The sequence below is a fragment of the Pinus tabuliformis genome, chromosome 6 (genome assembly GCF_031772625.1).
Source record: "Pinus tabuliformis cultivar Carrire ecotype Pingquan chromosome 6, CPIR1, whole genome shotgun sequence".
NCBI lineage: Eukaryota > Viridiplantae > Streptophyta > Pinopsida > Pinales > Pinaceae > Pinus > Pinus tabuliformis.
This window is the reverse complement of record NC_142292.1, coordinates 1,061,072,594-1,061,099,391: the sequence shown is the minus strand read 5'-3', so window position 1 is coordinate 1,061,099,391 and position 26,798 is coordinate 1,061,072,594. Positions and strand designations below refer to the sequence as shown.

The following is a 26,798-nucleotide window of genomic DNA, read 5'->3' as shown; positions in this document are numbered from 1 at the left end:
CACAGCCACACTGATGTTCAAATTCCCACCGATCAACAGTGACTTACGGATCAACATCATGCACTCTCTCCGATACCAAGTAGCAGATAATCTCTCTAATACCGAGTAGTAGCAATCCCCTTATCGATCCCTTTGTGCGATCTGGCATTCTCTCCACCCACGAATTCAGATCCTCCACAACATGCAATAAAAAAACAACAATTACTGCGATTCAACAGAAGCTGGATTCAATGCCTTACCGCGATCAACACTTCTCAGCAGCATGGATCCTCAGTGAATTGGTGTAGTGGCACAATTGATCTATGTAGTGGCTCCTCTTAATCACAACGGCATGCAACCTTCACCGCTTGCACAGAAAATGGAAATCTATATGTGCACGCCTCCTCCACGGCCAACGATCACCTCAGCGGCATCAAACAGATTCATAAAACACTGCAGCTCCAAATGTATCCACGACAACCCACCACAAAAACCACACAGTCTTTTCACCTTTCAAGGTTGGCATGATTCAAAAATGAGTCACACACGCCGTTCTGGTGAATAAAAAGTGCGCAAGGCCAGAAGTGAAATCGGTGCGACTATCACCTTTAAAACCGCACTGATCGCCCTCCAAATGCGTCGGTTAAATTTCCGCCTCCACTCAGAGTTACATGCGTCCTCAACCTGGCAGATCTGATACCATGTCAAAATACGAATCAAACTTTATTAAATCACCTAAGTAGCTTACAGGTGTGAAACACCACCTGTAAGACTACCTCTACAGAACACGCTTTGCCTTACAATTGATTACATAAGAAATATATACATGAAACACACATTTAGGGAAGTTGAATAGAATCGTAGAAAATAGGAAAAAAATCCTAATCTAGGTTTCGGTTTGAACTATCACTCTATTAAACCAGTTCTACATTAATCTCAACAAAGAAAACCCCAAATTGTTCCATTTCAAACATTACAATGACACCCCAAGCAAATATGAAATGGTGTTGGCCAATATACTTTCTGTCATACCACCACAGGAAACTAAGATAAACTAATAGACAAAAGATCGAGAATTATTACATTTCCACTAAACCATAAACTTCCACCAAACCCCTGAGAAATAAGACCATAATATTGCAGGAACAATATCCAACAGAGCCTTAAACCACTTAATTAACCCTGATTTGGAACCTAGAACATTGAGAAATTAGCCTACTTCATGAGACTTTCCATCTAGGCCTTGTTAATTGTAGAAAACTAAATTGAAAATTGGAAACAAAGGGTTACCTTCATGCACAATATCCCAAGTCAGCCTAAGGATGATAGAGAAAGGGAGCCTAGGCACTTTTAGAGTGGCTTTAGAACTAGAGAGCCATGTTCTCCAAAATTTCCACGAACTGGAGTGTCAAGCCCACAATTGTGCCACACAAAGGAGGAGCGCTTGAAACCATAAGCGAAGCTCTTCACAAGGTTGCCTGAAAATTGGGAGCCTGGACACCATACTGGATTCCGAAGACATAATTGCTACCAAATTAATGGGCCACGTAAGGTGATGAAGCACTCTGAGAGACAAAATAAATCATGAATGATGATGGAGTAAGGTGAAGGTCGAATGTATCACCAAGTCCCTTATCCATCCACACGATCCTCATCAGTCAAGCATTAAATATTCCAATGTGTAGGCCAAAACTTAGATCCAAGAACCCACGCAAGATTTTAAATCCTCCATCGCCAGGCCAAAAATCACAGTAAAAAACTTTTATTTCTTCCGAAAGGGGCTATTCAATCATTAATAAAATTTCTATTCCTTTTAAACAAAAAATTGGACAAATACCATACCAATCATTTGCTAATCAATTCAACGGAGTGTTCCAAAAAATTTGTAGATCTGGAATCTCCTCCTCCAATTCACTGCAACATTACTGGAGCTCTGATACCACAATAATGGCAGAAGTGTCCTCAGACACATAATTTTATTAATCAGAAAAAATAATTACATAATTGATTTTGCAAGAGTTTACACCTGAACAACACAAACACTCTTGCAATGAGCTATTTATAAGCTCCATGTCCTAACTACCTCTAATTATGGATCACTTATTAAATAACAAGTGTCCATTTACAATAAATGCTATAAAAACCAACTAGCTAACAAATCTCCTAAAATAGAGCCTAAGATACGACACATTTGGAGAGTCATATCTAGTTACAACAATATGCTAATTCTAAAAGTCTCCATTAAATAATTAAACATTCTAGAATAATAATTATTAATTTAATATCTTAAATTAATAATTATTTTATTCTAATTTTATAACCTATGATAAAATTGTATTTTTGGATCATCTAACAACAACTTCCAAAGAAAACCATCATGATTATGAGCGGAGGGCAATTCCAAGGTTGGGGCAAATGAATACATTAATAACAAGCATGCGAGACAAAGAGCGATACATATGCATGGAGGTGGCTGTTATGTAATGCCACATCATAGGAGATCCAATTTCCAACATGATACCAATTCAATGATCCTTCAAGGTGTCTGAGGGAAATATGAGGGGCGACAGGTAAGAGGGGAAGGAGAGTGGGAAGGGAAAAAGGGGGGGAAGGGGAACCTAGGAAAAGTTAGGAAGACATATATTCGAAGACGGAAGGGGCCTAGGGGAAAGCCATATATAAGGAAACATATAATATTAGGGGATTGGGCATAACCCACTTAAGTCATTGATTTCTAACTTAGACTCTTCTAGAGAGAAAGCCTTATTTTCTTGCAGATCTGCATCCATGTTGTTGATTCTAAGAATATGAAAAAAACTCTTTGGAATGAAATAAAGTAACTAATATTTTGATTCTTTGAAGCATCGTGGAAGGGAGTTCTCCTTCAAAATGCTCTCCTTAATGAGATAATGTATTGTAAGTAGTGAGTCTCTAAGAATAATAACATCTTTGATGCCTTTGTCTTTAACAATGTGTAAACCTTGTTGGAGACCATACATCACGACTTGATTGTTGATTTTCCTTCCCAGACCCCATGCAAATTTAATCTCTATTATTCCATCAAGATTAAGTAATATCCCTCCCCCTCTTGTCACCCCTTATATTTATTTTTGTTACTATAGTTTTAAGATATTTTTAAAAATTGTTATTAAGGCAAAATACAAATTATAATTTTATTTATTTATTTTTGTGTAATTTATAATCATTTTATTAAAATTTTAAAAAATTATAGAATATAGGAATTTTATGTTATTTTATAAATAAAATGAGGGCTGTAGTTTAATGAGATGAAAAATTGATATTTTTTGGATATATATTTTTGACTTTTTAACTGAAATTTCATTAAAAATTGGAAAAAAAATGGTAATTTTAAGTTGTCGAATCTACATAATTCGAATGCTCCAAGAATTTTCTAGAGGATTTAATCAGTTATTAAAATTGAACCCTTTCTAAACCTTCCAAGGAGTTCAAAACCATCTTAGAAGGGTAATTAAAAAAACACCCTTGCTCACGAGGTTTTGGATTAACGTTGAATGAGTGCACTATTAAGGTACTCCTTGTGATAGGTCACCAATTCAAATGCCATCAACATCCAACTTTCCTAACAATGATTGATTACTTGTTCAAATGCCATCAACATCCAACTTTACCACCTCTTGGATGCTCAATGAGCATTGTAAATTTCATATTATACAAGGATGGGTGCAAATCATGAAAAATATTTTGGATTCAATACCCATTATTTTTCTTTTGCATTTAAATATTAAAATCAATCTCTATTATTGTATATCCTTCCATAACATAAAATTCATTACAAACTCATGCATACAAAATCTTATCATTGTATTAACATATCCACCATTTTAGATGTCACTTAATTTAAGCTTCCAAGAGAATTTGGGATACATTATCTTTTTGAATTTCCAATAATTCATGTGTTAAGTGCATTTTTATATCCTCATTGATGTCATAATTGACATCACATATAATATTCATATTTAATGTTTTTAGATTCCTTAGTCACCATAATGTCATTTCCTTTGTTATCTTTGCCTATGCTCTTCACTTCACAATAAATCTAAAACAATTAGTCATGGGTTATGAATGCAAATTGTAATGACATTACAGACTTATTATCAAGATTTTCACTACAAATGTGTGGTTCAATGACAGTTTCAAAGAGGATACAATAGATATTGACAAAACCAAAGGAAATTAGGTCATCTCTCTTTCTTTATGTTCATATAATATTCCCTTTCTTTAAAAGATCTAGCATATTGAGATATCTAACATGGTAGATTTTAGATTCCCGTGGTTCGTTTTTGCAAATACATAACCCAAATTATCCGCAATATTATTTGAAAGTTGTCGACATTTCGAATCTAAAAGAAGATCCATCTTAGCCACTTAGTATATAGTTCATCACATACAAATTGTGAAAGTAAATACTTAGAGAGAGAAAACATAATTAATACTTGAATGTAAATCTCTCAACAATCCACTAATCCTGTATAGGTTTTCTCAAGCTCATAGCAAACGTAATGCGTAGTTTTTATTTACTTCACACAATACTATGTTAAAATTTTGTTTGGAATAAAAAAACACTACTAAGATCAGTGATAATTTGTATGTTCTTGATTATGTTTATGGATGAACCTACATAAAATGGACATTGTCAGTATCACAAAACCCAAAATTGGGATTACAATTGTAAGAATTGTAATCTTTTATTTATTCAAAATTTTGAGTCAACAATTTCTTACTATGTTCATTCTCCTTTCCCCAATTTTATGCATATTTATCCATCATGATCTTTCACTTTCTTTTTCTTGTTTCTAGAAACATTGGCATTAATGTGACGATATTTTAAGTGTCAAATATATGAGAATGCTCCTTACATCTCTTTCCGTCTACTTTAATACAAGCCCAAGAGTAACAAGATGTATCATTTACAACCATAATGCTTGGACCAACATTTTCTTATATAGATAAGGTAACATAATTCATGTTATAATGACATAGGAATTATGCTCTAAATTAGCTACGCCATCCATTTTTGCATGGTATGAGACATAAAGTGAATAATGAATGTCCTTACCAAGAATAATATACTTGTGTTGACTTTAGGAATTATAAATACCTTAACCTACATAAAAAGAAATGGATAAAATCTTACTAGATTTGTATGCTTCTAGAGCCCCATAAAGCAAGAAGATTCTCTTCATGGCTCTTATGGTGTTTTCATAAAATTACCACCCTTCAAGAAGGACATCTAGATTTATGACAATTTATTCTTTTGTAATGAGATTTACAAAAAAAACATGATTCTTATGGTTAAACATGTGATAAGATTTAAAAAAAACCATAATTCTTATGTTTAAGCATTTAATGAGATTTACTAAAAAAAACAAGACTTTTATGATTAAGCATGATTATGATATATGCTAAATATATGCTAAACAAATCCTCTATAGTTATCACAAAATTATTTGATTATCACCTTGTTAAAAAGCTTTTCATCATCATTTTTTCATACTTAACCTTTTTTAAAAGAAAATAACTCATTATTAATAATTTTTATTTGTATTTTTTAAGATTATAAAAATGGGAAAAACAATATTTTATTTAAAATAAATTTATTTTATATATGTTTAATTTTAAATATAAACATTTTTATTAAAAAGTAAATAAAAATATATCCATCAACTAAAAAATTCAAAATCAGAGAATAAATATTAATATTAATGAAATCATTTTAGCATTTCAAAAAATCACCAGATTCACCTCATTAATCTATGTTTCATTAACTCTACGCTAGATTAAGTGTGATCCCAAAATATTTCGGGTGACTAACCGTTGTACTCGATTACGGATAAAACTATGGACAAATTTTGACATGAATCCGCGCTTAGGAGGTTCCGTGGTCGCTGGCTTGTACCGGCAATGCGAGTTATGTCACTGAGTGTCTGCTCATTTTTAATCAATCTGTTTTCCCCACTTTCGCAGACGCTAAGAAGCTTGAAGGAGGCAAAGTGATGTGCCATTTATGAATTTTTTTCTTTCTAATTTTTACAATATTCATTAAATCCGAAGAGGTCCCGACACCCAATGCCAGCATGCCAGCTTGTTCAGGATTTACTTACCTGGATATTCACCCACCCAGCCTGCCGGCCTGCATACGAAAAATCAGATACCTTGCAAATATGGTTAACCTGGCTCTGCCTGCAAGCAAAATGGTCAGAACGAGGGACTAAGTCTAAACAAGTAAAATAAAATTATTGCAGGGGAACGGCATGGCATTGAATAGGCGAAGAGACGCCATTAATATAAGACAACGAAAGTTGTGACGGAGTCGCTCAACTCATTCATTTAACTCCCTTTTTCGTGTCAATCCTGACGCAGTCCACATGCGATCAGAACCGACCAGAATAAGCTTCGAAATTGCTGTGCTGCTTCATTCAAAGCAAAATAGGATAATAAGATTTTTTGCCTCCACAACAGAATTGCACCTTTCCAAGGCAGAAAATGTGAAAGGCCCCTGTATATTCGAGCCACGCTTTTCCAAGATTTTGCAGGGTTTTTAAAGATTTGTTGGCATAAGTTGACATGGACGATCTGATCAGCTCCCCTGATGATTTTTACGGCGGTGTTTCTGATAACGATGGGAGGACAGAAGGGAGCATCCGCTGGCGAGTTGGTGTTGTGGATACCATATATGAAGATCATGAAGAAGCCGTTGTTCATCAAACTCCTTCGGGGGATGCGATGAGTAACACAGGCTACAATGGCATGAATCTGGCTTTTCCAAAGGATGGCGCCTGCATTTTTCTGGAAAACAGCCGTTATGCCACCGCATACGCGGCTAGTCAAGAGATTCTGCGACGAAGCGTCTGGTCATGGGGTGAAGCCACTGGATTTCCAACAACTGTTACAGTGTACATTAAAGGCCACAGTTTCAAGCTTCACAAGGTGATTTTCAGCTCAAAATTGATTAAATTTCAATTTCGTTTATCTGCGCTGAACACTAATCGGATGTTTGCCTTTTTGTAATGCTGGAAACGGAAGATCTAAAATGCTGATCTTTTTATGTTGCTTTGAATGGCTAGTTTCCCTTGGTTTCCAGAAGCGGTTTCTTGAAGCGGCAACTAATGGAAGGGAACGAGATTTATCTCCCACAAACCTTCCCTGGTGGGGCGGAAACTTTTGAAATGATAGCAGCTTACTGCTACGGCTCCTCGATTCTCATGAATCCATTCAACATTGCTGCTCTAAGATGCGCTGCGGAGTTTTTAGAGATGACGGAAGAGTATTGCAGAGGTAATCTTTGCAAGCAAAGCGAGTTTTATTTCAACCAAGTAATACTGAAAAACCAGGAAGACGCGATTGAAGTGCTCCGAAACTGTAAAAATCTTCATCCTCTGGCTGAAGAAATGCTTATTGTAAACAGCTGCGTTGAGGTTATTTCTATGAGGGTGCTGATGGGCCTTTTTGAAACAAAATATCAGCTAAACGAAGAAATTTTTGTGGAAAGCTGTGAGGACTGGTGGATAAATGATCTGTTGACGCTGCCGTTTGATTATTTTGGACAGATAATCGCCTGTATTCGCAGGCGGGGAATGCCGGAGAAATTCATTGGTCGAGCGCTATTGTTTTATGTAGATCGCTGGATCGTTGACATTTTGAGGGCCGGTGATTACAGTAGCAATTTTCATGACAAATCTCTGGATTGCGAAGAAATTCAGGTGTTTTCAAGATCCGAAAGGAGAGGCGTTATTGAGTCCATCGTAAGGCTTCTTCCCCCAGACAATGATGTTCTTCCTGTAAGCTTCTTATTTGCGATCCTTCGTTGTGCTCTTGCTTGGACCGCCAGCTCGGAGTGCCGGGCTCAGCTGGAGGAAAGAATAGCTGCACAGCTGGAACAAGCTACAGTCACAGATTTCCTGCTTCCACTAAAGACAGACGAAGAACAACTTTTTGCATCCAGGTCCGAAATAGACAGTATGCAGCGGATTGTTTCTCATTATATAGCTAGTTCACAGCAATCGAATATCAGCACGGGCAAGGACGATTTAGAAGATTCTTTCTTCAACGATGGGATCAAAGGCAGCCTCTGCGGCACGAATCCTTGCGTTTCTGTTGTTGCAAAGATCTGGGATGAATACCTTGCCGAAATCGCCTTTGATCCAATGCTTTCTCCATTCACATTTCTGAACCTTATTCAGACAGTACCGTCATCAGCTCGCCTTTGGCATGATCGGCTCTACAAGGCCATTCATATATATCTCAAGGTCAAGTTCACCTCCATCAGGATTCAGATTTCTTTTCACTTTACTTTCCTTTTGTTGTCAGATTTATCACTGTCAAGATTTGAAATACTTGAAAATTCATCATTTGTTTATCGTTTTCTTGTCTGATTTGAAACTCCAAGATTTGAAGTTCAAGATCTTAAATTCCTTCTAAAGAGGAACGAAATTTTTGTTGATTTTGTTTTTCTTTTTCCCGACGGATTTTATATTCTAAGATTTTGGATAATCGGCTCTGCAGTTAAAGTGATTTTTGTTCATTTTGTTTTTCTTTTAGCCGTTGGAACTCGGCTCTGCAGTTAAACAGCAGCTAAAGTTTGTACATGTCTGAAGAACTCGACAATATCAATCTATTTGAACTTCCACTGAAATCTAATTTGGAGCCCTAGGAACAACAAAAGTTTAATGTTTGAATGTTTTTTTGTGCGCAGACGCATCCACAGATGTCGGACCAAGAACGACAAAATATATGCAGAACGCTCAACTGCCAAAAGCTATCGAAGCAAATCTGCGTTCACGCTGTTCAGAACGATCTGCTACCTCTGCGTATGATAGTCCAGGCAATGTTCATGCATCAGTTGCACGCACGTTCTGCTTTCAACAACTTCCAAGGTAATGATATCAACAAAGCAGACCAGCATTTACCTGCAGCGGCCCCAAAGATTCCTCCCAGAGGCATCGACAATACTAATTTCTGTGAAAATGAAAACGGTAGTTTGTCGGCTGGCTACACTCTGAGGCGCGGCGAAGCTTTCCGTCAGGAAAACCATTTGAATGCTGATTTTCACGAAACAAGCAGCAGACTAAGAAACTTAGAAGAGGAAATAGCTCGGATGAGAATCAACCTGCAGGCTTCATTGAGAAAGAATAATGTTTATGATATGGACGACATTGGATTGTCTCAGAGACACGAACAGAAGAAATATATTGTAGTAGACGAAACTAAAGAAACACCTCCACAGCCTGAGAAATTTCGAAAGGCCTCCACTAGATCGGTTTCTTCAATGTGTTTGAAACAGCCGACATTGGTGCGTAAGGGCTGCGGCAGTACTGGAGTTACGGGTACATTTGTGAGGTCTATGCAGAAATTGAGTATGAAAACAAGCAAACAAACTGTGGAAGACAGTAGCAATAATCAAGTGTGTGAATTAACACAGTCCTCTGCAAAATTGAATGACAGGTACGGCGCAAGACGTCTGCACGAACCTAACCAGTCAGAGTCTCAGGTTGTATCCGTTTCTGTAGATTCAGAAATTCTGAGATCGAAGCATTCAAAGAGCCATTATGTTGCTGCTACAAAGAGCGTAAGAAGGCGTCGCCGCAGCAATCACAGTGCTTCCTCATAGATTATATATATAGATAATAGTTATCTAGATACATCTATTCTTGTTTTTATTTCGATTGATTGTCTGTGAGGACTCTTGTTTTTATTTCAGTCGATTGTCTGTGAACAGATAGCATGGACATTTCTGCATTGGCAGGATTATTAAAACAATTGTAATGTAATGAGACTTGACTTGAGTTTTATTTATCTATCCTCGATAGGATTCAGTCGATCGTGGATTTTTTATTTGGCGAGTTCTGGAACGTATCCTCCGAACTCCCCAGATCCCTGATCTAAAGTCGGCCATGGATTTTTTAGAACGTATCCTCCGAACTCGCCAGATCCCTGATCTAAAGTCTTGGCCTAGATAATCCGTGTCCCTATTATCTTTCCAATTTAGTAACTGTAAAAATCATATAATATCAAGTATGTGCACATATTTAACTTTATTATAAACACGGAATATTATGTGAATTAATGATTCCATTTTATTTAAAAGAGAAAATTATTAATTAAAATAAAATTCACATTTCAAATTTTAATATTTTAAAAATAAATTCCATGCTAAATTTTTAGTTAAATACCCAAAAAATCATTATTTTTTTCCTTGAATTCAACGAATATATTTACTACTCATTTACTTATCCATGTTGAATATATTTACTACTCGTTTACTTACCCATTTTGACTACTTTAAAATCCCTTCATAGCCTTCAATGTCTTTATTTCCGTGCGTCAGCCCCCAAAAAATCATTAATAACACACAGCTTAAGCCTTTATTGAAATGTGCAGTTTTACCTGCGTGCATAATTTAGCACACAGCTTAAGCCTTTATTGAAATGTGCAGTTTTACCTGTACGTAGTTTAACACACAGCGTAAGCCTTTATTGAAATGTGCAGCAAGTAATTTATAACTTTCACGAACATCTGAAAGTATGACTTGAAGATATATTATGAGCGATTACACAACGTACGTAGCATAATTACGTTGGACCCAGAATGATATTTAGATCAAATGCCCTAGCGTACAGGTTTTGGTCGTTTTTCAAATGATTTTGTATTTATGAAATAATTAATGGGGTTGGAATAGGAAGCATTTATATTTCATTATTTGGTAAAAAATTGGAAGTTAGTGAAGGTCAAAAATTTCATCTTAGTTTAAGTTGTTTTTGAATGTGCACTGTGGTATTTATTTTTAATTATTAAAAAAGGGATTTACGAGATGGTGGTGGGAAAAAATAGGGAAGCTTTATTATTTTCCTCATCCACTCCGTTTCCCATCTCATCCTCATTTTTACTCCAAAATATATATATATATTTTGTGAAAATTTTAATATTAATATTTAAATAAATAATATAACATTAATTTAATTTAAATATAAATATATTTAAAAAATGGAAAACAAATTAATAACATATATCTGAATAAGTATATTTTTAATTTTATACTATATTCATTTGAAAATACTTTTGAGTTTATACTATGAGTAACATGAATATTACTCATTATTATTATATCATTTTGAAATATTTAATATTAATTTATTTTTAAAATTTAAAAATTTATAATAATATATTTGGTTAAATTTATTTTTTTGATGATAATGGTGGTTAACGTCCGCTGAGACCAAACAATGATTTATTGGACCTAAATAAACAAATTATTTATTTTGATTTAAGATTTTATTCCTATGCTCAAAAAGCTTGGAGAGAAGCCTCCCGAGCTCACTATAATTTTGACATTGTAAAAGGCTAGGAAGGTCAGTATTGTAACAAAGATTGTGAAATTGAGATCTAATGTGGTTGTACTCAGGGCACTCTAAGAGGAAGTGGTTTTCATTCTCGATGCTCCTATTCTCATAAATATGGCAGATCCTTTCCATCCATGGCGTTTTAGGAACTGCCCAACGACCTGTTTCACTATGGAGCTCATGAGAATTCGTTCTAATCTTTGCTATATTAATTTTCTTCTTTGAGCTAATTAAAATAGAGAGATACTTTTGATCTTCAAGGGTGGAGTTGATGACCTTCTTATAATAACTTAATTTTCTTTTGGACACTAAATCTTTCTCACAACACAATTTTTCTTTGAACTTAGAAGTAACAATATCTTTAATGTTACTTATGTTTTGCAATGCATCATTCTCGTTGATCTCCCAATAGTTTAACCAGGCCCTTGTGTCTTTATGCCATCCTCGATTGAGCCTTAGGTGGTTTTGGCTGGAATTTAAAGCTAGCTTAGGAAGTCTATGATCGTCTATGTTGTTGAGCTTGTGCTTGTACAACAGAAACCTAAGCATAGCTAGGCTCTCAATAGGGGAAAGACCTGCTTCTATAAGGAGAATAGGATAGGGTGTATTACTTTTAATTTTCAGGTTGTAAGTTATAAAACGCTTCTGGATTTGCTCAATCTTTCTCCATGATTATCTGGAGATGCTGCAATCCCATGATTCTTTACATCATCCCAGAGTTAAAAGTCAGCTACCTTTGATGCCCCTTAAGGCAATACAGTGCATCATGAACTTTGTGCCCCTCTTATATTTTATTTACAATATATACATCTCATTGCCATGATCATAGAGCCTCCTAATGAGAAACTTGAAGTCCAGACCATGTTTGTTGACATGTCAAATTGATGAAATATACAAATGATGGACCTTTTAGTATTCTAGGTTTTACCTCGTATTTGTGAATATGACAACTAACTGTGCGCCCGCGGGTAGGTATCAAATGCGACAGGGAGTTTCGAAAAATCTGAGTGCATTTTTATGTACTTATAAAACATACACATGAATGTTTCGAATAATAATAATAACATGGAATCATTTACTTTCATTAGCCACTGGTATTATTTCATCATCTAACGTTTAAGTAGGGTTTTTTGGGATGGAATCATTCACTTTCATTAACCATTCGTCATCTAACGTTTAAGTAGGGTTTTTCTGGGATGCATTTGAAATTAGTGTGAAAATTGTTTTAATATATTAATCATAATTTTTATTTTTTTATTAAGTAAAATAAATAATTTAATTTAAATAAATGTAATTAAAAAACAATAATAATGAAATAAATATTTTTTATTTATTTTATTCACTGTTCCTGCACTGCATTTTTGGATATATTTTAGACTAAGAATTGATCCATTAAAAAAATGAAAATTACATTAATAATGTCTTTGTTTATATCAACAGAGCCTCGGATATGCAAAAGCATCTTCAAAGTTCTCCATTGAATACAATGGTGGTAATATCACAACTCCCTTTGGCATCTTCTCGCTTAAAACTTATGTTTCTTATTCTTCATACAAAGCATTGCTCTCTTTTCTCAAAATAAATTCACTCAATTATATAACAACGTAATGGCTAATGGTATGGTGGTAAGTGAGAGCTTTGGAGAGGATGTCATGCTTCAAATTACATGATATAATATTATCCAAGATGGTTTTATGGCACAATATTTTGGTACATAGTGCTAATTTTATGAGATAATCTTTCTAACACAAATAATATGAAGTCTTCAAGCACGTGGTTGATTATGTATTAAATTAAAACAATGTAACATTAATTTGTAATAATGATGGTTGTTGGAGTTTTGACTTCATGGATTGTTGCAGCACTTATGAGGGTAGATTATTTAATAATATTTTGAATCACTTGTATTTCGAGATTTAATATAATATGATAGGATAATAAAAAAATACTTTGTAAACTCAATCACTAATTTTTATGTGTTATCTAATAACTTTTTAATTTATTTATGTGTCAATTGCTAATAAATCTTTATATTGGGTTTATAATCGTCCATGTCATCATGTTATTGATCAATGTGTTAACTTGTCATTGGTTTATATCAACATTACTCTTGGTTTGTTTTCAATTTATACATGCTATAACTTTACATATAGTGTCCATTTGACCCCATTCGTATTGCATTGGAAAGTGTTAAACACACATGGACAACAAGAGAAATATGAAAGATAAAACATGAGTGCAATTTTTATTAACAAATGATTTACATTTATAGTACATGTTGTGACCATTGGGTTTCACATCCCAAGGTCTCTTGGACTCATTTTGTCCATTCAGCTTCCACACTAACCCATTGAGGATTAGGTGTCCAACATTCCCCCCTTAATCCGAAGGGTTATGTATGAGTCCAAGAAGAGAGCTGTGATACAAAATGTGCAAAAAATGCATGGCAACACTAGGCTGAATGTGCTCTCTGAAATGTTGGTATAAAGGGCGGTGGTTTAAGGATGACCACCAACACTGGAACGATTAGTGCAGTTCCTGGAACTCTTCCAAAACTGGCAAGACGCTGAAGTCTTTTGCTAGAGGAAGTGCTCCTATTGTTTTGAAGAGGGAAACCTTCAACCAATAAAGGGAGGTCTCACCTTGCATAAAAGGGAGAACTTCAACTTGAAAATGGAAGTCTCAACCTGTGATGGTTTAAGGATGACCAACAACTCTGGAATGCTTAATGCAATTCCTAGAACTCATCCAAAACTGGCGAGAAGATGAAATCTTCTGCTAGAGGAAGTGTTCTCAATTTTGTTCCTGGAATTCTTTTGAAACTGGCAAGAAGCTGAAGTCTTTTACTAGAGGAAGTGTCCCAGATGCTGTGATACAAAATGTGCAAAAAAATGCATGGCAGCACTAGGCTGAATGTGCTCTCTGAAATGTTGGTATAAAGGGCGGTGGTTTAAGGATGACCACCAACACTGGAACGATTAATGCAGTTCCTGGAACTCTTCCAAAACTGGCAAGACGCTGAAGTCTTTTGCTAGAGGAAGTGCTCCTATTGTTTTGAAGAGGGAAACCTTCAACCAATAAAGGGAGGTCTCACCTTGCATAAAAGGGAGAACTTCAACTTGAAAAGGGAAGTCTCAACCTGTGATGGTTTAAGGATGACCAACAACTCTGGAATGCTTAATGCAATTCCTAGAGCTCATCCAAAACTGGCGAGAAGATGAAATCTTCTGCTAGAGGAAGTGTACTCAATTTTGTTCCTGGAATTCTTTTGAAACTGGCAAGAAGCTGAAGTCTTTTACTAGAGGAAGTGTCCCAGATTATCCACTGAGGGCATGTTCACGGGCATCTTTGTTTCTGGCTACAACTCTGAAACTGGTGTGGCAGGTTGTGGTTGAGGCTCGCTTGATGTGACTTTGAAGCTTGTAGATGACCATCATTTCCCCCCCTGTCATATACAAGGTGAGATGATGGAGAAAACTCAATTGCAAGATTGTTCAATACTTTGGAACAAGTTCTGACATGTGTTTGGAATATCTTCTTGGCTGTTGATTCCCATTGCCAAGAAGCGATCCATCCAAGATGAATCTTTGTTCTTGCAGGACGTTTGTTTCTGAAGAATCTATGTGAAGAATGGGTGGTTTTATGACAGTGCTTACATGGATGAAGATCAAAACAGTGATCTTTCAAATGGCCAACTCGGTCACAGTGTTGGCATTTCACAATCTGTTGTTGTTGCCGTGGAAGAGGGGCAGAATCTGGAACAGCTGGGTGTGAACTGTCATGAATGAATCCAACACTCTGAAACTGAATGGGCTTGGCGTAGTCTGGAATATGAAATGACAATTCCTTGTCATATCCAAGACCAGTTCTGTGCTTATTGTGGACAAGCTGTTCCCAAGGTCTGATGATGGGCTTGGGAAGTGCAGACTGAGTTTCTATATCTGCATGTACAACTGCTGCTTTATTGGGTACAAAATCTGAACCAGTTGTAACATTATTGACTTGCTTCTGATAGGTTGCAGTCTCAATGTTCTGAACAGAAACATGTTCAGAATGATGACTCCACTGCTGTAATTCTTCCTGTTGTAGCTTTGTCTCAAGCTGCAAAAACTCAATATTCTCTTGTGCATTTTGTAGACAGACTTGAATGTCTGTGAGAGAAACTTTGCTGAGTTTTAATGTATCATGAGTAGTAGACAATATGAGAGTTTTAAGGAACTCTAATACTTCACTGATTATGGCTATTTTTTTTTTGGTTAATGTCAGATTTACACCTTAAAAACTGATCACAACTACTACTCAATGCAGAAAAGTAATACCCACTCACAGTACACAACAATATCCTTTATACATGTGCAGCAAATGAATCAAGGAATCAATGCATATATATGTAGACAGAGACTATAATGAGTTTTAATACCACAACTGGGGCAGCAGCAACTGCAAACTTGCTTGGATCCTTCAAATACTCCTTCACTTTCGAATTAGAAATGATGGCTATCAAAACTTTAACAATTATAACACAATTCTATGATCTTGCCACTTTCTGGCAATGAAGATAAGCAATGAGAGTAAATTCCAACAAGGACTTTCAGACCTAGAATGCTGCTCCAACACTTACTCAGGTCATAGGCATTGGAATGAGTCTCTAGCACGCTGAAACAACAGTGATAGACCTCCTTAGATGTCCAAATACTTAGCAAACTGTATAGTTGTTAGCAGTCCCTCTGGATAAAACAATCGTAAGTCAAAGTGTTTTGATTCTCGAACTGATAGTGGAGCCCTCCACTCTGAAACAGTAATTTCATGGAAAGTAGAACCCTTCACTCCCAAGCAATAAATTCATGGAAATCCGGACACAGCTATTTTCACATAGACATCCTCCTCAACTTTTCAAAACACGCGCAGAGTTTCAACGTTCAAATAAGTATGGGACAACGCATATGGGACAACGCTCCACTAGACAGCGCATTCAATTGAGGTTTAACGCAGCGTAACAAAAATACAATGGAAGAATTCAGCATGGACCAATGAGCAGCGTTAAGGTAATACAAAAAACTGTTTATCAAAAGGTATCAACGTAATACAACGCTCCAACAGAGGTATATACTATACAACGCTCAACGTTCAACAGATTTTGACGCGGGAGCTACTTTCATAATGCACAGGTTTGTGTCAAAATATCATGACGATGTTTCCTACCTGGAATCTTTCACCATCATGTGACAGAGATTATCACGATCAGTCCACAGTATCAATGATCCAATGGTCTGGCACTGCTCCTCGAACTCTGTAGTGAGTCTATGCCCTCATATTTCTATGTGGGGATTGCTGTAGTCCCCAAGCTGCAGAAAGGTCGACTAGTTTGGAAAACTAAAACAATGAACAGAAAACACGCACATTTTTGACCATTGTTCAAACCCTGCAGTTCACCATTCAATGCGCATACTGGAATGGCTTTCAATGCACCATTCCCATGCTACATTCCCAAGGGCCAACTTTCAATGCTGTATTCAACACTCCATTCCCATGCTGTATATGAACCAACACATGTACTTCAACAGAGTTCAACCAACACATAGAGAATAATATACGCACTGAGATATTCAACGCGTCTTCATCGCACATACCAGAATGCAGACTCCTCTTGTGGTGGTGATCTGAAATTATGATGGTCATTTTTCCTTTTCTCTTCTCACAACATTTGCTGCTATGCAATTTACAATGCTCACTTTGACGCAATTTTAGTGTTACAATCATCAAAATAATGGAAATAGTGAAACAAAGGGAGCACTGGGACCTGTCATAGTCAGGTCATGATTTATTTACATTTCCAGAATGCAGAGATGGTTTACGATGTGAACAAATGGAGAGCGTTATTTTTAGAAGAGTGGGGGAGATCAATGATACATAAAATGTTCTTTTCAGTAATGAACAGATGCCAAATTAGCGGATGCCAGCATAAGGAGTTACAAGGGCAGTGGGATGCTAAATTGAGACCTGCGCTCCGATACGCAGAGGAGTTCAACCGATTTTTTGAACCGAATTTCTCAATTCATACCACTGCACATCGATATCATGCATCACAACATCAATGAAGTTTTATATGAAAATTCATGCAAGCGCCACCATACCTTAATCTGTTCGATCTCTTGAAATGTATAAATATATGGGTTGCGCCTTCATGCATTCAACTATACAATGCGGTTTTAATGAATTATATCAGCAATGTGCACCTACAGATTCACAACACAAATTACACACATGATTTTACCTTCACTGACAAATATAAATAATTTCCAAGTCTGATCTACCTCACGCACTTTTCCATTTCCATCGTTTTGACTTAACGCCTCTGCCACTCAACAGGTTGTTTTCATTCACGCTCCATCTGCAATTTTCACTCAATACAAAACCTTCAACGCTAACAAAAAGCCGTCCCCATATAATAAAATAGGGAATCGGTCCACAATTCGATCTGGCATTATAAACATATTTTATCAAGCAGACTTATACAATTTTAAAACTGCCCAATCGATTTATATTCGATTGCATACCACTCAATCCTAAAAGCTGCGTTCTTACTAAATTGGCTTTAAAAATCGATACATAATGGACTGAGTTTTCTTTAAAAAGTCTGCGCCTTTCATGTAATTACGCCATAAGACTTCACCGCCTTAACAAACCATTCAGATTCAAAATCAAACTAATCGATTTTAACATTCTGACAAACAGAGTCTTAATCTCTATTAATTAAATCTTCGGTCTTCCAACTGTTATACCAGATATCCAATATCTAAAGGTCGATTTCAGTACTGACCTTAAAGGCTCACTATTAATTATCGACTAGTGTTTGCAAAAACTCTGCTCCATATAGAACTTGTGACTAGTGATTCAGGGCACGCTCGCAGAGAAAACGTTAACAGTCTAGATGGAATATGGCAGAGGCAACAACGTTTATGGACAGTCGCCTTCTGGCAGGACCAACAATCCCCTGCTCTGATACCATGTTAAACACACATGGACAACAAGAGAAATATGAAAGATAAAACATGAGAGTGCAATTTTAATTAACAAATGATTTACATTTATAGTACATGTTGTGACCGTTGGGTTTCACATCCCAAGGTCTCTTGGAATCCTTTTGTCCATTCAGCTTCCACACTAACCCATTGAGGATTAGGTGTCCAACAGAAATCTCTTGATGGGATATATTTGTTATGAGAACATTTTAATCATCATTTGAAACCATCAAATTAGATCTGTTGTGGGAGTTCTTTGGGATCAATCCTCCCCACTAAGAAGCTTTTGGACCACAAAAAAATGATTTTATTCAGAAAGTGAGGGTACAACTCCCTCACTTTTTCGATTTCCATCCATCTTTCTTTACTTGGATGCATTCATTTTAGACCAACATGAAGATATCCAACATCATTTTTTTTCAAAATAACATCTTCCTACAACTCATCAAGATACTCAAGATACAACTAATCAACAAAAGAAACTTGAACATTCTCACCTTGATCCATCTTCATAGATCCATGATCATAGGAGGCTCATACAGTTTCAAGTCTTCAACATTAACCACAAAATACATTTCCATATATGGAGGTAATTTTAATAAGAAAACATTGTCATCAAGGTTTTCCAAAATTTTAAAGGAACCTGTTGTACCGGCTACAACCACCTTCCAAAATTTTGGTTCGCATACAAATTTCGAAGTCTACCTTGGATCTTGCGATTGGTCATCTTTGCTAACTTGTTGGTAAGCTGATGATTTCAAGCTCCCCTCCTTGATCCTAAAATTTGCTCGCATTCTCATCTTCATGCAGCATGTGTCATCATTGGGCATAAGGGTTGTTGTTTTTCACGCAAAGGGAATGTTGTTTTGCTTCAAGGGAAAGCATGTGCGCATGAGTGGTTGTCATCACATAGACATGTTTCACACTCACTTCATGCACTCTTGTCATGAAGGTTGTTGCATCAAGCGGTGTTTTATGCATTTTGGATGGTCTACGTTGTGTCACTAAGTGTTTATGTGCGATCACAGTCAAGTCCTATCAATGTTTACATATGTTTCACTGATCTCACACTTAGCCGTTTTCCTAAGCAACCTAGCTTCATCCAACTTCCTGAAACTGTGCGCTTTGCTTTTGCAACCATCAAGCTTCCTCCCTTGCCTGCTGAAACCTCGTAACGTGCAAAGACACCAACCTCCATTGCCAGTTGAAACCTTGCAGCCTGCAGAGACCCCATCGAACACTGCTCTCCAAAAATGCACAGAGCAGTCAGTGAGCCAACACTGCTCTCTAGAAATGCGCAGAGCAGTTACGCAACCAAACACTGCTCTCTAGAAATGCGCAGAGAATTCCAGCTGCGCTGCACTCAGAAATTGCGCAGAGGTGTCCTCCTAGGACCCCCACCCCGCAACAGTGTCCCGTGCCTCAAAACTACGCAATGTTGTCCAAGATGCCCTGTCTATCTTGCATGCAGAAACTACATAGACGGGCCTCATCCCAACAACAGTCACTGTCCGCTGAATTGCGCAGATCTACCTCTCAGTGACTACAGGAAAAGGTGACATGCTGAAATTGCTTCCAATGAGTTGAGGAGAAGGACCAAGGAACTGAGTAATGGAAAAGATCAGGACCACATGCAAACTTCGTCGGATTCATGATCATCTTGAGGGTAAGTATGGTAAGTAAAGAAAACCTTCTGAAGTACACCTCTTAGTTGAGTTTGCAGGAAAACTTGTCAATGTCATATCATCATGTCCTCAGTAACATGCATGTGCACAAACACGAAAGGTCAGTGTATGTTTTTCTTCTACATATCTTGCTTTCTTTTCTCTTGTTCAACCAACTTTCGTCTTCGACATGTTGATTGTTATTTCATGCTTGCGACCTTTTTCTAGTGATGTTGAAGGTTGTGTTTGAGTTGTGATCGCTATGTAAACATTTATCGCACTCACACAGAATGTTGTAAGCACTCTCATGCAAGTGTCGTCATGGTCGTCCGAATGTCTATCTCAAGTGTCACGCTTGTCGCTCACACCCATCGGTCAGTCACATTGAGTGTATGTTGTCTTGATGGTTCAAGGTGTGTTGTCGTCGAGTCATGTTGAGTGTGTGTTCGCAAGTTCGTGCATGCACAAGTTCTCGTTCGCACACTTAGTCATTTTGCTAAAACTTTGTCGACTGGACCATCCTCCAACAACTGGACGTCTGTTGAGATGCATTGCGCAATTTCAACTCTCAGCAATCATGTACTGCTGCCCATAATTGCGTAGAGCTTGACGCTGCCTCCTAGGTAGTCTGCACTGCGTAATCCTGGAATCAACTCAACCGAATGTCGCCTAAAACAACACAAAAGTTTCCCAACAAGCCATCTCAATATGCTGCCTGTAAGCACATCAATCGATCCTCCAGCTGGTAACTACAGAGTTTGACTAGGTAGAGACCCCGAGCCTCACTCCAAAAAATTGAGTAGAAGCTACCAAGCATGCCTGCTTCTACTGACTGAATAAACTATGCAGACGTGCTGGACAGACACCTTGTGTCTGTCACTGCACTGCCCTAAAAAATTGTGCAGTTTTTCCAACTAGCCACCCAGTGAGCCGGCCTGCTGCTCACTCAGAAAATTGCGTAGTTTTCATGAGAAGTTTACCAGCTTCCCAGCATCCCGCTCGGCTCAAAAACTGCGCAGGGATGTCCAGTAGGCCAGCCTCCTAGCTCTGCGCAATTTTATTCAGCAGCCTCCCACAGGCCGCTACTAAATCCCTAGAAAAATTGCACAATTTTTGTGATCACCCTCTTGCAGCTCGCTGCCAACTTCACGAAGAAATTGCGCAGTTTTCGCTGTCAGTCTCCACCTGTTGCTTGCACTGTCTCCTTGAAAAAATTATGCAGATCTGCCCTCCAAATGAGTCAGATCCCGCGGAGAGTCACTGTTGATCCGGATTTCCCATCTTAGCCTCCCAATGACCTCTGCGCAATTTTCATGAATAGTGCTTGGAGCTGCATCCCAGCGTGAAATTTGCCTTGCACAGTTTAAGATCCTTGTCCTCTCTCCCGGTCACCTGCATCTGAAAGCGAACGACAATGCATCATGGTAGACTAGGAGATTTATGGATTTGATGTCGTCTCGTCATGAGAAATTGTATATATAGGTACATGGATGAGACATAATGCGACGACGAACGGGATGAACAAGGAGTGCATGCGAAGAGATTGTTTCACGAGCGGAAGAAAAAGGAATTCATGCAAGGAGACTTGTTCGCGAATGGACAAACACATGAAGCATGTAAAAGTACAAGTGAAGGAGCGACGTGCACATGCAACATCAAGCGAACACCAAGACCATCGAAGACTCCACACACCTTGCCATGCAGAGGTGAAGCTATGATACACCAAGAGCACATCCATCACTCAGCAGCACTACAACTCGACATGCACACCACCAAAAACATGAACACACCATCTCTATCGTGTCGAGTCATGTCATGAGTCATCTCGGCCACATCACTACTGTAGGCCACACTGTTGTAATCAATGTAATGTAACGTGGAAGTCCAAGAGACCCACATGTAAATCTGAAGAGTCATGGAAATTTTAAGAGTCATGTAAGTAAAACAATCATGAGGGAAGTCGAACAGCCACAAGGGCTAGTTTTACCCTTGGCTATAAATACCCCTTATTTGTACATGCAAATGACTTTTTCACCTTGGCTCCTCTCACATAGACTTGAGAGCATATAATATTTTCTTTGAGGAGCGAGCAGTCTCCAACACACCACTATCGGGGTTAGTTATGGAATGGTGTACAAATGTGTCTTGGAACTTTCGCTTAATTCATGTCTGTTAACAGGCCACCACATTTTCACACATGTATTTTATTTTATTATAAGACTATTCTTTGAACACTTGTAATGCATGTTGCTTTAACCTGTATTAAGATAGTTGAACTATTTCGGTTGTTTTAGTACATATGTTGTTGGAAATGTGTTGTATCAGTTGCTAATGTTGTCTCGCCGGTGTGGGCTATCCTGCTGGACACTCGAAAGATTCATTCTCGTAGACTTGTTATAACGCCTGTCACACTCGTGTGGACTATTCCGCTGGGTGTTGTGTGTGCTATCTGTTCACTTTGTGCTTGTGACTGCCGCATTCGCGTGGAATACTCGGGAAGTTGTGCATGTCCTATTGTGTTGTGTGTCTCTAGTAGAGTTGAGACTATTCACTTTCAACCTAAGACTCACTTCCACCCTCTCCCTCTACAGTGAAAGAACTTTGACACAAGCGACACTAAGCACTCACCAGGCACGCAAACCTCGTTTTTCGAAGACAAAGCAAACTGCTCTCACAAGCTTACAAGCAAGAGCTAAGACATATCTTTAAGATAATGGCAACTGGGTTATCGTACCGGATGGGACGCCTACACCAAACGGTGTGAGGTCTAGTTGGGAATCCATACCGGGGAGATCCCCTGAATATTGGCGAGTCCAACACCGTCAACATAACCATACCTAATTAGTGTGACCATTTTGCTTTTTCCTTTAAAGTGTTCTTTGTTGATGCACAACTAAACTTGATCACCAACTTGGAAGTAATGACAAACCTGATCTTGTCATCGCTAGCCTTATACTTGGCTTGCCTCTTTTCTAACTGCGCTTGTACAACTTGATGAACCAATTAGATAATTTGAATAAATGTCTTGGATTTGTCTGCATCATTGTGTCCTTCTTCCACTAAATCTTGCCTAAGAGTAAATTCCAAATAAGACTTAGGAAAATACAAAAAATATGTCTCAAAAGAGACCTTTGCGTAGAGATGTATGACATAGTTATAAACATTTTGTACATAATATAGTTTCTCATACCAAATATTAGAGTGCTTGCTACAATATCTTCAAAGTAAATGTATCATTATCTTGTTGATCACTTATGTTTTTCCATCAGTTTATGGATGAAAAGTAGTGTTCTCAAGCTTAGTGTCCATTAATTCCTACAAATTTGACCAAAATTCCCTAAGAAAGAAAAATTCTCGTTCAAATACAATGGATGTAGGAAAACCAAAATGAAGCCAAACATGTTGAAAGAACAAATGTGCAATATTTTCTCCTATCACCTATTTCTTACATGGAACCATGATATACATTTTGTTGAATCTACACACTACAACGTAAAAATAATCATAAACCTTCTTAGACATAGGAAATCCCCTTACATAATCCATAAGCACACTTTTCTGTGAACAAACCCATTTTTTTGTTACATGGTTTTCTGGTGGCACACATGCCACATCCTTTTACACATTTGGACACATTTACATAACTTGTCCAATAAGAATAACATTGTAGTGAAGCTACTATTTTTCCTACACCAAAACGACTAGGGATGAGAGAAGTATGTGCTTCCTTAATTACATGCACTCTTTTATCTTGTGGAATACACAATTTACCAAGATATATAAAAAAAATAATGTACTTTATAATCTAATTCTTCTACTTGGGCACCATTGGTTAATGTTTCATATACATATCCTTAAAATATGTATCACTAGCATATTATTCAATGCAACTTTCATGAGTTAATTAACTATGTTGTAAAACAATGTACGCATTAAATAGAAGGTCTTGATAACATATTAACAACTTTGTTTTGTGTATCTTTCTTATATCTGATGACCAAACAGAATAACTGCAAAAATTCAATCCACCATAAATGATGTGACTATTATAGCTTGGTATGTGATTAGAGACACTGTAAATAAGGTTGATCTATATGGACGATTATCTCTTTTTCCATCAAATAATGTTTCCACTTCTTCATAATTTGAACCAAAGGATACAATTCCTTATCATAAGTAGGATAGTTACTTACCACACTAGTGAAGGTCTCAAAATGGTAATAAATTGGTTTCCTCCTTTGTATTATCATTGCTCCCATGACATAACCATTTGCATCAATTTCAATCTCAAATGGTTGTTGAAAGTCTAGCAATGGTAGAATTGGGGTTGTATCGTCTCAAAGGATTTCAATTATTTACCCGACTACTTAGTACTTATCACAACATGTAAACAGTAAAGGAGATTCAATAAAGGAAAAGCTAGCAATGAACTTCCCACAATATTGAAATACCCTAAGAAAACTTCTAACTTATGTTACATTATTAGGCTTAGGCCATTTCATGATGGCTTCAAATTTGGAGGGATCAATTTTCTATTCACTACCCCCTACAATATAGCCAAAATAAACTAAAGATATTTTACAAATTCACATTTTGACATCTTTAGTCACAATTTCTCATTTTTCAAAACATCTAAAACTTTCCTAACATGAATTGCATGATCTTCCCATTTTTGACTGAAAATCAATATGTCATCTAAGTAAACTATTACAAAACAATCTATTAATTCCATAAATACATCATTTATAACCCACACAAAAGTAGTAGGAGTATCACAAAGTCCAAAGGGCATGACTAAACATTCGAATAGACCCTATTTTGTTTTAAAACTAGTTTTCCAAATATAACCTTTTGAAATCCATATGTAGTGATAACCACTTCTCAAGTCTAACTTAATGAAATATATTGCATTTTTTAATTGATATAACAAATGATTAATATTAAGAAGAGGGTGACCATTTTTCATCGTGATTTTGTTCAATGCCTAGAAGTCCACACACATTCTCCATGTACCATTTTCCTTTGTTACTGGCACAATGGGAAATCCACATGGAGAAGTACTTGGTCAGATGACTCCTTTCTCAAGAAACTCATGAACTTGCTTATTTATTTCTTCGTTCTCAAGCATAGATAACATATACATGCCAATATTAGGAAGAGGTGCTTCTCATTGTAGCTGTATCTCATGTTGTATCTCTCTCTTGGGTGGTAATCGTTTTGGTTCCAAAACCACTTCATCGTAGTTAAAAACAATCCTAACTAATTTGTTTGTATGTTTAGTGTTGAAATGTGTAACTAGGTTCAGTCTTAATTATACCTATTGTAATCATGATTTTATATATTTGATATTAAAGAGAAAAGAAATTTATTATTGTCATTCTTGATGCATGGGTTTCATGCTCAAGATAAATTTATTTATAGGTCAAGCACCCATTAAGTGCTTCTAGGATTTTCATACAGTTATGAAGTCAACAGAGTCATTTTCATACATGTAAGACCCCTTTGGGAATGTTTTATATTGTAAAGGATTTTTTTGTAAAGTCAAAAGTGTCATAAAGACTCTCCAAGACCTTGTCAAACAAGTCGGCCTACAATAAGGATCAAGTCAACCTCATGGGAAACAATTTGACCTCATAAGAATCCTATATATAAGGGAACCTTGACTTCATTTAGAGACACTCATTCAAGCAAGAAAGAAAGTTAAATCTCCTCAAGAAAGAAGTTGGAAAAGGACTAATATCAAGGAAAAGAAGAGAGAGAAGAAAGATCAAAGTTTTGGACCTCTCTCTCTCATGTTAGGGTTTCTAAAGTAGCTACTAGACCAAAATTGCAAAATTTTATGGGGAAGTCAAAGTTATATAAGAAATTGTTGGGGAGGTTGAAGTTGTAGAAGAATTTTTTGGGGAAGTCAAAGTTGCTGCCAGGTCAAAATTGTTGGAAGGTCGAAGTTGCTGGAAGTTGTTGGGGGTCGAAGTTCTTAGGTCAAAGTTGCTGGGTCGAAAGTTGGAAGCTATTAGGTCAAATCATCTGGAAATAAAAGTTCATCCATAAGGAGAAGTGTGACTTGGTATTTGAGGGGTCTTTGAAGAGGGTCTTAGGTCTTGTAATTCTTCATTGAATTTCTATATGAAGAGAAGAGTTCTTGTTGGTTTTCCTCTCAAGAGGAGAGGTTTTAACCCTGGTTTATAACCTATATTTTGTGTCCTCTTATCTCATTGTTTTAACTTTTGGTAGCTATTTGATGATGAAACACTAATAATAATCGATTTAAAGAATAATCTAATCAATTTAAGTAAAAATACATCACAAGCAGTTATCAAAGTAAGAGAAATCACTTCATTAAGCTGCCCCCTGGACTTCTCAACATGGTTTCAGAGCTAAGGTGACAAGACAAGAAGAGGAAACTTGAAGATCATCAATTGAAGAAGGATACACAAGGGCCAATCACAAGGATATCATCAAGAAGAAATAATCCACACATCATATTGAAGGAAGGAATTAAGGAGCATCAAAGAGGACTACTAGAGGGATCAACACTTCGTAGGAGAATAAGACCTCAAAGGCCCTAATTCATTCAAAGAAGGACTCTACACTTGAAATCATTATTGGGAAGCTCACATCTTCCAAAAAGAAGAAAAAAGAAGTATTTCCATCATCAAAGGGATCAAGAACATCTCCCTCAGATTGAAGAAAAAATCACATCTTCGACATCTTTGAAGAAAGGGTCTCCAATTATCAATATCATCAAGAAGGCA

The 26,798-nt window shown here is 36.9% G+C and overlaps 1 protein-coding gene across 1 annotated transcript; it reads left to right on the top strand.

Annotated features, from left to right (window-relative positions):
• The first annotated feature begins 6,015 nt into the window (after nt 1–6,015).
• On the top strand, nt 6,016–9,813 carry LOC149262608 (putative BTB/POZ domain-containing protein At3g49970). Its single transcript, XM_089424952.1, has 3 exons — nt 6,016–6,948; nt 7,086–8,267; nt 8,714–9,813. The coding sequence occupies exons 1-3, from the start codon at nt 6,586–6,588 to the stop codon at nt 9,626–9,628; spliced, it is 2,460 nt and encodes an 819-aa protein (XP_089281078.1). The 5' UTR covers nt 6,016–6,585; the 3' UTR covers nt 9,629–9,813.
• Nucleotides 9,814–26,798: the final 16,985 nt, after the last annotated feature.

Coding starts and splice junctions, on each gene's coding strand:
- LOC149262608 (XM_089424952.1), top strand. CDS start 6,586: ATGGACGATCTGATCAGCTCCCCTGATGATTTTTACGGCGGTGTTTCT. Junction 6,949..7,085: donor ACAGTTTCAAGCTTCACAAG/GTGATTTTCAGC, acceptor TTGAATGGCTAG/TTTCCCTTGGTTTCCAGAAG. Junction 8,268..8,713: donor CCATTCATATATATCTCAAG/GTCAAGTTCACC, acceptor TTTTGTGCGCAG/ACGCATCCACAGATGTCGGA.